The sequence below is a fragment of the Tetrao urogallus genome (genome assembly GCF_951394365.1).
Source record: "Tetrao urogallus genome assembly, chromosome: 5".
NCBI lineage: Eukaryota > Metazoa > Chordata > Aves > Galliformes > Phasianidae > Tetrao > Tetrao urogallus.
In genome coordinates, this window is record NC_136818.1 from 8,301,514 (window position 1) to 8,312,388 (window position 10,875).

At 47.8% G+C, this 10,875-nt stretch overlaps 1 protein-coding gene across 1 annotated transcript; it reads left to right on the plus strand.

Annotated features, from left to right (window-relative positions):
* Positions 1-1,708: 1,708 nt before the first annotated feature.
* Positions 1,709-9,385, plus strand: MOB3C (MOB kinase activator 3C; the record flags this gene model as incomplete). Its single annotated transcript, XM_079536199.1, has 3 exons — positions 1,709-2,126; positions 7,121-7,323; positions 9,356-9,385. The coding sequence occupies 3 exons, from the start codon at positions 1,709-1,711 to the stop codon at positions 9,383-9,385; spliced, it is 651 nt and encodes a 216-aa protein (XP_079392325.1).
* Between the last annotated feature and the right edge of the window lie 1,490 nt (positions 9,386-10,875).

Below are 10,875 nucleotides of genomic sequence, written 5' to 3' on the forward strand. Positions count from 1 at the left end.
TTGGCCTCCTGCAGCTCCCTGTGCCTCAAGTGGATTTTCCTGCCCATCAGACCCTGTGCAGTGGGAGCTTTGGAGAGAGGTTAGGAAAGAATCTGGTTCCTGGCACGGTGCCTCCGCCTGCTCCTTTTGGTTGTAAATCCCAGGATGTGTTCTTGGCTTTGCGTTAAATTGAATTTCTGGAGAACGTTTTTCTCCCTGATTCCAGTACGGATTCACAAGGCCTTTAAATGGCTCAGTAATTCAGTAGCGAAGCTGGCAGGGATCCCAGGAGCAAAACCACTCTCATTATCCAGCTGTGCCTAGCTGCAGCGAGCCTGGGGATGGGTCTGCTCTGCATTTGGGCAGCACTGGGTACTGCTCCCTTACTCCTGGGAACAGCTAACAGATGCACAGTAGGAAAACATCTGGCAGGTGTTTAGCAGGGTTCTTACTCTGTGTTTTGATTTTTTTTTTTTTAATTGATGTTTCATTGATGTTTCAAAGCATCGGTGCAGCGTAATGCAGGGATAACTGAGTTGTTCTCCCAAGCTCTGTGATGGTGGCAACGCATCACTGTATTTGTGGGGAAGGCTGTGGTTTGTCCCCACTGGCCTCTGGTGGCACCCGGCAGGGCTCTCCCCTGCTGCCATGTGGAAAGTCCCACAGAACAGCTCCTGTGTCCTGGAGAGAGACTGGGGGGAGCCCAGGCTCCTCCAGCAAGGTGGTTGGTTGATCTCTACTGGATAAAACAGGATTTGCTTTTGGCTTGCGACAGAGTTCACAAAGCAGAGTTCATACAGCGAGCTTTTGACTAAGAGATGCCTTTTTAATGACGAACACGCATCCAAGCTTCACTTGGACGCCGTTCCCTCCCACTCGTGACTTTGGGTAAATCACTTCCCCTTTCTCTGAACCTTTTTCTTTTTTCCTTTAACTCTTCCTCCCTGGGGGAGGCTGCCTGGGGTCTTTTGCCTCCCCAAATTTCAGCAGGGCGTTGAGCTCACTGTGGCCTTGCTCTCCCATTATTAATGTTGCAGAGGGGCACAGGGCACGTGCACGTTTCAACCTGTCCAAGAGCACGGGATTTCCACCGGAGCTTCAGGAAGGAAAAAAAGGAAATGCTGCAGACCCCATCTGCACTGGCAGCCTCAGGAAGGGATGACCTCAGCACTGCTGAGCGGTGACTTCCAGGTCACATCCCCTGTTCCCGGGGTGCTGTGGAATCGGAGCGCCATGGGGAGCGCTGGCAGCACTGGCTCCCGTGCATTGTGTCACATCCTGGTTCTGGTGTGCTTGGACGCTGTTTTCCTTCTTTGGCTGTGGGTTTTGTTCTTCTGAACAAACACGCAGGCAGAACGATAACAAGAATCCCCCCTTTTCCCATTGATCCGGGTGCTGGGGCTGTGTGAACCAGAAGCCAGCTGCAGTCACAGTGTTGTCCCTATGGCACTGGGGCTATTTTTGTGGGAAAGAGGCACAGCCCCTTCGCCAGGAAGGAAAGGTCACAGGTAGGCGAGTGCTGTTCATATCATACTTCATTGTACTTCATTGCAGTAGTTCTGGACAAAAGCCCTGGAGATAAGAAGCTGGCTCCCAGCATCCCGGTGCTATCTCATCTTGGTCCAGGTGTACAGATGACCAAAATTTGTCTCCTCCTCTCAGATACCTCCAACCCTGAAGATCCTCAGTGCTAACCCTGGTGCTCTCACGCTGGCTGGGCCAACCCATGATGGCACTGTGTCTGAAGCAAGTCTTCAACAAAGACAAAACCTTCCGCCCCCGGAAGAAGTTTGAGCCCGGCACACAGCGCTTCGAGCTGTACAAGAAGGCTCAGGCCTCCCTCAAATCAGGGCTGGACCTAAAGGCTGTGGTACAGCTGCCTCCTGGCGAGAGCATCAATGACTGGATAGCTGTGCACGTGGTGGACTTCTTCAACCGCATCAACCTCATCTACGGCACCATGTCGGAGTACTGCACGGAGAAGAGCTGCCCCATCATGTCGGGTGGGCTCAAGTATGAGTACAGGTGGCAGGACGATAGCAAGTACAAGAAGCCAACCAAGCTGTCAGCCCCACAGTACATGTGTATGCTGATGGACTGGATTGAGATGCTCATTAACAACGAGGACATCTTCCCCACCAGAATAGGTGAGTGTGCTGTGATTCTACAGGAGGCTGTTGTTGTAACGCGTGTAATTTTCCAAGCTGTTGGTGCACCTCAGCTGTTGGTATTGCTGAGCTTTACAATCCTAAGAGCTCTGCTGATTACCTGCTTTGTCCAGGAGCTGTAGTGATTGACACTTCCCTTTCTGCTAAGCTGCTTTCTTGTATTTTTGGGGTGATGTTCAGGGGCTGGAGCTGGGGTGCTGGCCAGTGGGTTCTGGTGAAAGAAAGCTATCACCTCTCCCCTTCAGTAAGGGGGGCTGTTCTGGTTGCACAAACACATCTTTCCTTTTCCAAAGCCATTACTAGTCCATTCTTCAAGCATCTTTGTGCATCCCTGAGTGACTTCAGCCTCCTTGCTGGTGTGCTCCATTACCTTGGCTGTCATTTGTATAAGAGAACTTAGCTGGACTCACATTTCATGGCGCCATGTAGCAGGGAGGGTTGCAGGGTTTGAGGACAATGCCCCAGGCACACCGCTGATTTCCATCCTTGCCATCTGCAATGCAGCTGTTCCAAGACAAAGATTTCTCTGCTAAGGCCACCTGACCACAGACAAATCAAACCTTTTTTTAGAAATGCCAAGTGTGACCCAAACTTGCTAACACTGTCTGGGCTAACCTCAGCATCCTTGTCCCACTAAAGCCACAAAACCTGGAGCAGCGCATGATTCAGTGGGACTCAGTCATAGTACTACTGGCAGCCAAGGGAGAGGTGTTTTGGGGGTCAGAGTGGGAAAATCTCTCATGCTGGGTTCAGAGGCTCAGCTGGAAACGAGCAGAGACAGAGACAGAAAGGTGGAGGAGATTGGGCATCTTCCTCATCCCCAGGGAAATCCACCCACAGGGCTCAATCCCACTGAAAGGCTTTGCTTTACAAATCCTTTGGAAGGAAAACTGTCTGTCTGCTGGTCATGATGAGACAGCTTCCTGGACGGGAGGAGCGTGGCTGTCATAAATCTTCTCCAGCTCCTCCAGATGACCCGTATCAGTTAGCATGTTCTAGTGCTCATTTCCGCTCTCCCAACCAACATAGCTGGGCTGAAAAAAACAACAAAACCCTACTACATGCAGAATAAGCATTGTTCCCGTGGAGGGATAAGAATAAGTGATTCTGCAGGCATATTTTTTAGCAGCTGGTAAAACTATGTCAATAGACCTCTTCGTGAGCAGATTACCACCTGTACAATAGCACCATCCCCAGTAATTACTGTGAATTCAGGAGCCTGCTGGCAGAAGTCACCTTCAGTTTCATTCAGTGTCTCAGTGGGAGCATGCCCAGCACCCAGAGTCACGGCCTTTGGTAACACATGGGGAGGAGACTGTGGTGGATGGAGTCTGCAGGGCTATGTCAGCACTGACGCGTATGCTGAAACCTCTCCATTTTTAAATGAGCACAGACGTGGGGTTTGGATGAAAACCAGCATTGGAAACGCCCCGTACTCTCTGCCAAGCCTGTCTGTGGCTGGAAGGAACATCACTTGCAGGAGGCTCTGGGATGGTTCTTGGAAAACTCTTCTATGCTTAGACTCTGCTGTTCACACATATTCCCAAAACAATGATAAAAGCAGAGAAAACTTGATGCATAATTCTTTCTCTCTATAACAAGAGAAAAATGTTCAGAATTCAGCTAATTATTGCAGTTTTCTCAACTGGCTGTTTTTAACTCAGTTTGTCTTTTATTTTCTCCCTGTTTTGTTCCAAAATTAATGCCACACCAGCTTGCAGCTGCCATCATACTATTAATTTCAAATTGCATTTGAGGGCTTATTTTTAGGAAAAGACGAATCATGGAACAATCCAGAGAATCCAGAGACCAGACTGGATGTTGGAAATAATATTAACAACAATAATCCATCACGCAGCTCATTGAATTACTGCTTTTGGAAAGGGAAAAATACAATTGTAAAGAAGCAAAATAGTTTCACAGCACTGTTTCATCGTGAAAAAATGCAATTGGCTTGTGCACGAGGGCTGGGGGTGAGAGATGGTGAGGAGGATCCAAGGCCCACTCGTATTCCCTTCCCGTAAGTGCAGACGCTTTTCATTTCCTTTTCCCCACAGTCCCACATGACTTCCTTATGTTTTGAAGTGATCGGCACAGAGTGTGGAAAACAGGCTTCTCTGAGTATTAAATCACACCTTGGGTTTCAAGGAAAACATCCAAGATAAACTGAAGGTGCTAATTCATTCTAGGGCAGTGAGTCACATTGCTCACCAGTGCCTTGATGAAATAGAACCTGCTGTATTTACAGCTCTTGCTCTGGCTCCCAGCACTTGTGATGCTCTGTGCTTTGCATCGCTGCTCTGCTCAGCTCATGTTGGTACCATTTCTGCTGTGCAGAAAGAGGAGGGCCAGCAGCCTCCTCACTGTAGTGGGCCGCGGACTGAGGTCTGCACGTGCATAGGGTGAAGGAGAGACTTTCTTCAGAAAACCCAGAGGATGGAAAAGAGAAGAGACTGAAATGTTGGAGAAGGGACTCAGGATGTGGTTGATTCCCACTGACCGTGTTTCAAGTATTTCAGCTGGAGGAAGGTGTATGCATCTGGCAGGGGTTGGGTGGCTGGCTCTTGTCTGGAACCCTCTGGAGAGGTTATAGTTGGAGATGATCTGAGTTACAATCATAGAATCATTAAGGAACAGACCTCTAAGATAATCTAGTCAGACTGTTAACCCATCCCCAGCATGCCTGCTGACCATGACCCTCAATGCCACGTCTCCACAGTCCTTGAACACTTCCAGGAATGGACTCCACCACTTCCCTGGGCAGCTGTGCCAGTGCATCACTGCTCTTTCTGAGAGGGAAATTTTTCCTAATATCTGACCTGAACCTTCCCTGATGCAACTTCAGACCATTATTCTCATCCTATTGCTGTTACATGGGAGAAGAGGCTGACCTACCAATCTCATCACAACCTCCTTTCAGGGAGTTGTGGAGTTTTCTGCAGTCTGAACAGTCCCAGTTCCCCCAGCTGCTCTCCGTAAGAGTTGTGCTCAAGACCCTTTACTAACTTTGTTGCCTTTCCTAGATTGTACATGTCTAGCTGTGCCACTGACCTCTCTCCCAGCCCATGTTTCCCCATGGTAGATGCTCACAGCACATCCTCAGGTTCCTGGAGCAGAGTGTCACAAGAGAAGCAGATGTGGCTGCAACATGGGGAGGGAAAGCAGGGCCTGACAGTCCTGGCCACATGCTTCATGTGTTCAAGAGAGGTGATGTGGGGAGAAAGAGCCCCAACCAGTCCCTTGCGTTCCACTGGGCCATAAGGACCGTAGCAGTGGTGATGTTGCAGCATGGTAGGCTAAGAGGTGACCTGCTGGAGTCCATTGGTTACTACGCTGGCGGCCAGTCGCCAACGCGGCTGGGCCACGTCTGCAGAGGGCGTGCACACACTGACACCTTGTGATGGACACAAGGAAGAGCAGCTCAGCTGCACGCCCCAGGAGCTGGGTGATACTGCTGGGTTCATTTGAAGCCACAGCAATGGGTAGTCCAGAAGGGTACTGTTAGGTCTTGGCAGCCCAGTGATATCATTCATGATATCGTTTCATCATTAGGAGTAAGATGGCTTAGCAGCTCCTGTAGCTGCTGTGCATCTCCATACAAGACCAGTGCCTGCTTTGAGAGGAGGAGGTATCAGGCAGAGGACAGTGACAAACTGGAGAGAGCACGTGGATCACTCCCTGCCTGCTGGCACCTTGCTGAGCTCCTGGCAGCAGCCACTCATCCTTGGTCTCAGGACAGGCTGTTCAGAACAGCGTGCATTCCTCAGCTGTGGCCTGGGAACATGCACTCCTGACAAATTACTTGCCATGATGGGTTTTTCTTTATTAAAAGAAATATTTTTATGGCTAGTTCTTCAGATCTGGTCTTTAGGAGCCACCCTAATGGCATGTTTCAGGCCCCAGCTGGGTGATTAGGGCTTTCCATTGCTCAGCAAATTCTCAGTGCAGAAAGCTCAAATGAAGCCTTTGATAAAGCATGGTGTTTTTGCTGGCTGCAGGGAAGCCCAGCAGATTGCTCGTTGTCCTTATCAACCAGTCATGCGGAGCAAGCCCCATAGCTCAGGGTAAGGGCAGAAGCAGATCCTTTATCAGTGGCATGGAGAAGGACCTGGCAGAAAGCCCTAAGAGGAGCTATTAGAATCCTAAAGGGTGATGTCAAAGACTCCAATGGGTTTTGTCCTGCTGCAGGATGCTCACTGTTATGCAGGGCAGTGGCCATGAATCTCAGCCCCCTCTCCATGTAGGTGTGCTGCTGAGCCAAGATGCACAACTGCCTCAAGATGAATCCAAGCCATCTACCCATGGCACAAGCAGCCCAAGCTTGTGCCTTCTGCACAAAGCAAGGTGAGACCAGGCTGAGTGTGACATCGCTCCAGACTGAAGATAATCTTCTGTTACAAGTACTGTGACAATAAGCTCAGTGCTTATTGAGGAAAACTCATTACCATCTGTATTTTTTTTAGCTAAGAGATGTGCGAGCTGGCTCTGGGAATTGTTTGGAAAGATTTTTAAGAGGTTAAGTGCTGCATTAGTAAGAAGCCAAGGGAGGAGACAAGTAGCACCGTGGGAAGGGAGGATTTTATTTTGCTCTATGCAAATTTGCATTGAATTGCTGGAGGGAGGAGAAAGAACCTTCAGGAAAACAAATTCCACTTGCTTCACATTCATCCTTCCAAAAAGTATATTCAGGGGTTTCAAAGCCAGGTTTTCTGCATTTTCCTTAGTTTCCTGACACTGGCTGTATTACACCTCTGAGATTTTCACTGTCATAACAATGTATCTAGATAAGGATGTGAATAGAGAGTAATAAATTGTGTCCTGGTACAAGACAAAGCCAAAAGTATATGTTGGTGCATGAACACCTTGGTGGGGTATTTCAGTAGGGAGCATCGCACAGGTGCAATCACATTACAGCCTCAAGACTGGCATTATTCTTCGTGTTTTAATGGCTTTAACTTGCTTCTGCTTTGCAGGTGTTCCCTTCCCTAAGCAGTTCCAGCAAGTTTGCACTAAGATCCTCACCCGCCTCTTCCGTGTCTTTGTCCATGTCTACATCCACCACTTTGACAGCATCATCAACATGGGTGCTGAGGCTCATGTCAACACCTGCTACAAGCACTTTTACTACTTCATCAGGGAGTTCAGCCTTGTTGACCATCGGGAGCTGGAGCCTTTGGTAAGGATGCCAAAGTGGGTTGAACACAGCTCTGGTAAATTCAGGCAGGGTCAGACTCTGCCCTGTGCAGGACATACAGCTCCAGACAGCTAATGTGGGTCTAGCAGGAGTTGCACTGCAGCCTCCCTTGGGAAGCAATTAAAGGAATTAGCCAAGCAGAAAGTGAGAGACCTTGGACATAGCACGGAGGGGGGAAGTAAGGGGAAGAGATATGCAGTCCTGGCATATAAACTAGAAAATATGCAGTTTTGTAAGAAAAGCAAGTGTGTCACAGGCCATGTTGAGTGTAATCTGGCCTATGGAAACCTGTTGTGTTGGGGAGAGTAATAGGGAACCCAGTAATTAGTATGCTGTGCAAAGGGATGGGCTGCAGAAAGGGCCAAATGCAGCGTGGGAGAGTTCAAAGACAAAGAGCTGAGAGAAGTCACAACATGAGCTGCCTGTTTATAAGTACCACGGATGCACCTAACCCTGAGTGCTAAATGCTTTAACTCCTTTCCTGCTTTCTTTTTTCTCGGTCAGTTTGCTGCCTCCTCTGCTCTGATTGCAATCTGGGAGGCTGGGATGATGATCCAACCAGGGGACACCTGAATGACAACAGCAGATTAATTAATTAATTACTTCATATAGTGTGACTGTGACCTATGTTATCACAATGGCCTTCAGCCACAGAAAATGGCAGTTCAGCATCATTGTGTCCTCTATTATTCCTCATAACCATTCCTCATGATAAACTTTAACATTGATATGTGGCCCATAATAGTGTCATCTCCTTTGACCGATGCTTGTTAATGTAAATAATTAGCAGCTAATAGCCAAAGCAGAGGCTGACATTGCTAAAAAGGCTGTCAGTGCCAGTAACACTCATGCAATGTGAGATGATTTATGGTTCTGGATGATTCTGAGACGAACGGATTTTCCTGTGTGATGCAACTAGGGTTAAATTACAAGGAAATGAGGCACACTTCCCTCTGGTTTTGTACATCTTGTTTCCTGATGTGCCCATTGCTTGATATCCACTGCTTGGAATCCACATCATACAGCAGCCTCAAGCACCCGTGAGACCTCCTTCCACTCAGCAATGATGTGCTGTATGTGTGCAGGAGGGTGACCTGCAACCAGAGAGGGCTGAGTGCAGTGCTGGGCTGGGGAACTGGGACAAGGTCCTGAAGATGGCAAACAGTTTTCAAAGACAGAAAGTGGTCCTTCTGACCTGTTACCTCAGGAAGGCTGCACCTTGGCACTGCCAGCAGTCCCAAAATCTGATTGGCAAAGAAAAGCAGCCTGCTAGCTTACACAGAGCTTACTGTTGTCATCTTGTCCCTCCTGATGTTCAGCACTGGTAGCTCAGGACTAGGTTTTGTAGATGAAGCATTTGGGAAATGACAGTGAGAGGAGGGAATTCTGGCTGTGGATGTTTGACCCTGAGTGGCTACTGGAAGAGCTGCTCAAACTGAAGAGGCTTGCTTATATATTAGGGATATCACAAAGCAGGAGGAGACCCCAGGAGAATGACATCAAGCTAACAGCACTGAAGGCCAGAAATGTGAGTTGCCACCAGGTTTTCTGTGGCCCTTTGCTATTAGCACTCATTTGCATTACAGTGCAGCCATGGGATCCCTTGCCAGAACCACAGGCCCCTTCAGTGAGCTGTTGTCACAACCTGCAGGACAGACAGCACTTCTTGGGAGTACCTTGCATCCCCAGGCTCTGGGAGCAGCACCACTTCTCTGTCTGCTCCTTGCTGAGTCAGGACACGCAGCTCAAACATTTCAGCCCTTTCCTTGGATTGCTCTCAACATTAAAACGAACCTCTTGACATTGAGACCAAGGAGCATGCCAGGAAGGAACTGCTGGGGCAGAGAGGTTCCCAAAAGGGCCACCATGGGAAACAAGAACACTCTCTGAACTCCATACAGCCACCTCCTTGAATTATTTTTGGATACCTATCAAACTGCTTTGCGCATCGCTTCACCAAAACCTGTGTTTTGCACTGACTGGTTCTTTTTTTTTTTCCTTCCCTTCAATGCAGAAAGAAATGACAGAACGAATTTGCCACTGAAGCGATTTCAGCAGGCATACTCAGCAAGATCACTCAGCATTCAATGGGACAAGAACCCTGCAGTGGGAGATGTCTTCCCAAGGACTTGCTCTGGGCATTTCAACTGAACTATGAAAACTGCAGAAGAGCCTTTTTCTTCTTTGTCTTCGGATGCATCAATTTCCAAATGTTTTGTTAGCGAGACCTGCCCTGTAAGCAGGTGTGACCTTGACTACTGAGTCATGCCTGTTGCCTTTCTCACATGCGTTGAACTATGATAACATGATAACATCATATCTATGATAACATGTGAGATCAGCTCCGTAAAGCTGGTGACATTTGATCCCAACTGACTCCATGGGGTTAGTTGCCAATGTCCCTTTTTTAACCATGAGCTATGAATGTCTCTCCTTCTGCCCTCATTTGTGCTTTACCAAAGGGACTTTTCTTCCCCCCCCCCCCCCAGTAATTTTTCACCCTTGGAAGAAGGGACTTCAGGATGTTCTAAGATGCATCCGATATCACTTGGACTAATGGCAAAGTGGCCCCTTGACAAATGGAGGTGAACTGGGCCACTTTTCAGAGTGATCAGCAGTCTACCTGAGTATTTTCCATACTCAGAAATTGCGATCCAACGTGAGGGAAAGAAACGTGCCAGAAAACAAGTGACGATTCCTGATATGTTGTCCTGGCTCTAAAAAGCAGATGCTGGTTGTAGAAATCATTGTCTTTCCATTACTCGACTGCAGCACAAACATTGTTCTTTTGACAAGAGTTGGATTTTTTTTTAATTATTATTATTCTGGGGGAGTTGAATTGTCTGAGCCACAGTGTTGTTATGTTTGTGTTTCTTTGCCTTTTTCTGGGAAAGTTTTATATAGAAGATACAGTTGATATGTATAAAAAGAGGTTTGCCCATTCCAGGGGAAAGGGGGGTGTGGGTAGAAAATGTAAATATTTAAGACAGCATTCAAGTTTGCAAGTGGATTTTTAGTGCTCAAAGCACTTATTTTATTGTGAAAATCTATTTTTTTTAATCTTACGTACCAGATGTATATTTTTACATGGAAATAAAATGGGACGACATGGACACAAACCATCCGATACGTCATGCCAATATTTTCTGTGTAATACCATCATTAAAAGTCCAAACATTTTTGTTCTGTTACTAATTAAAGAAGCAGGAATGAACCTGGTGTCCTTTCTTCTTCCCTCATTTGTAGTAAGATGTCACGAGAAAGCACCCGGGATAACCTGACTGGATTTCCCTCACAGCTGTAACACCGATGGAGCTCAGTGTCGTGTCGAGACCTCAGCAACAGGCAGCTTTGCAAAAAGTTGTGCATGATGAAGAAAACTCTGCAAGTGCCTGCTGAAAACTTGACTCAGTGGAAGCCTCTGGGATTTAAGCCTGTGCTAGGGCAGGGAGCTGGCAAGTCCTGAGCGGATGGTGACAAAACCATGATGTGAGCTGGTCTGAGATATTCCTCCTCTCTTGTGAAAGTTTTTGA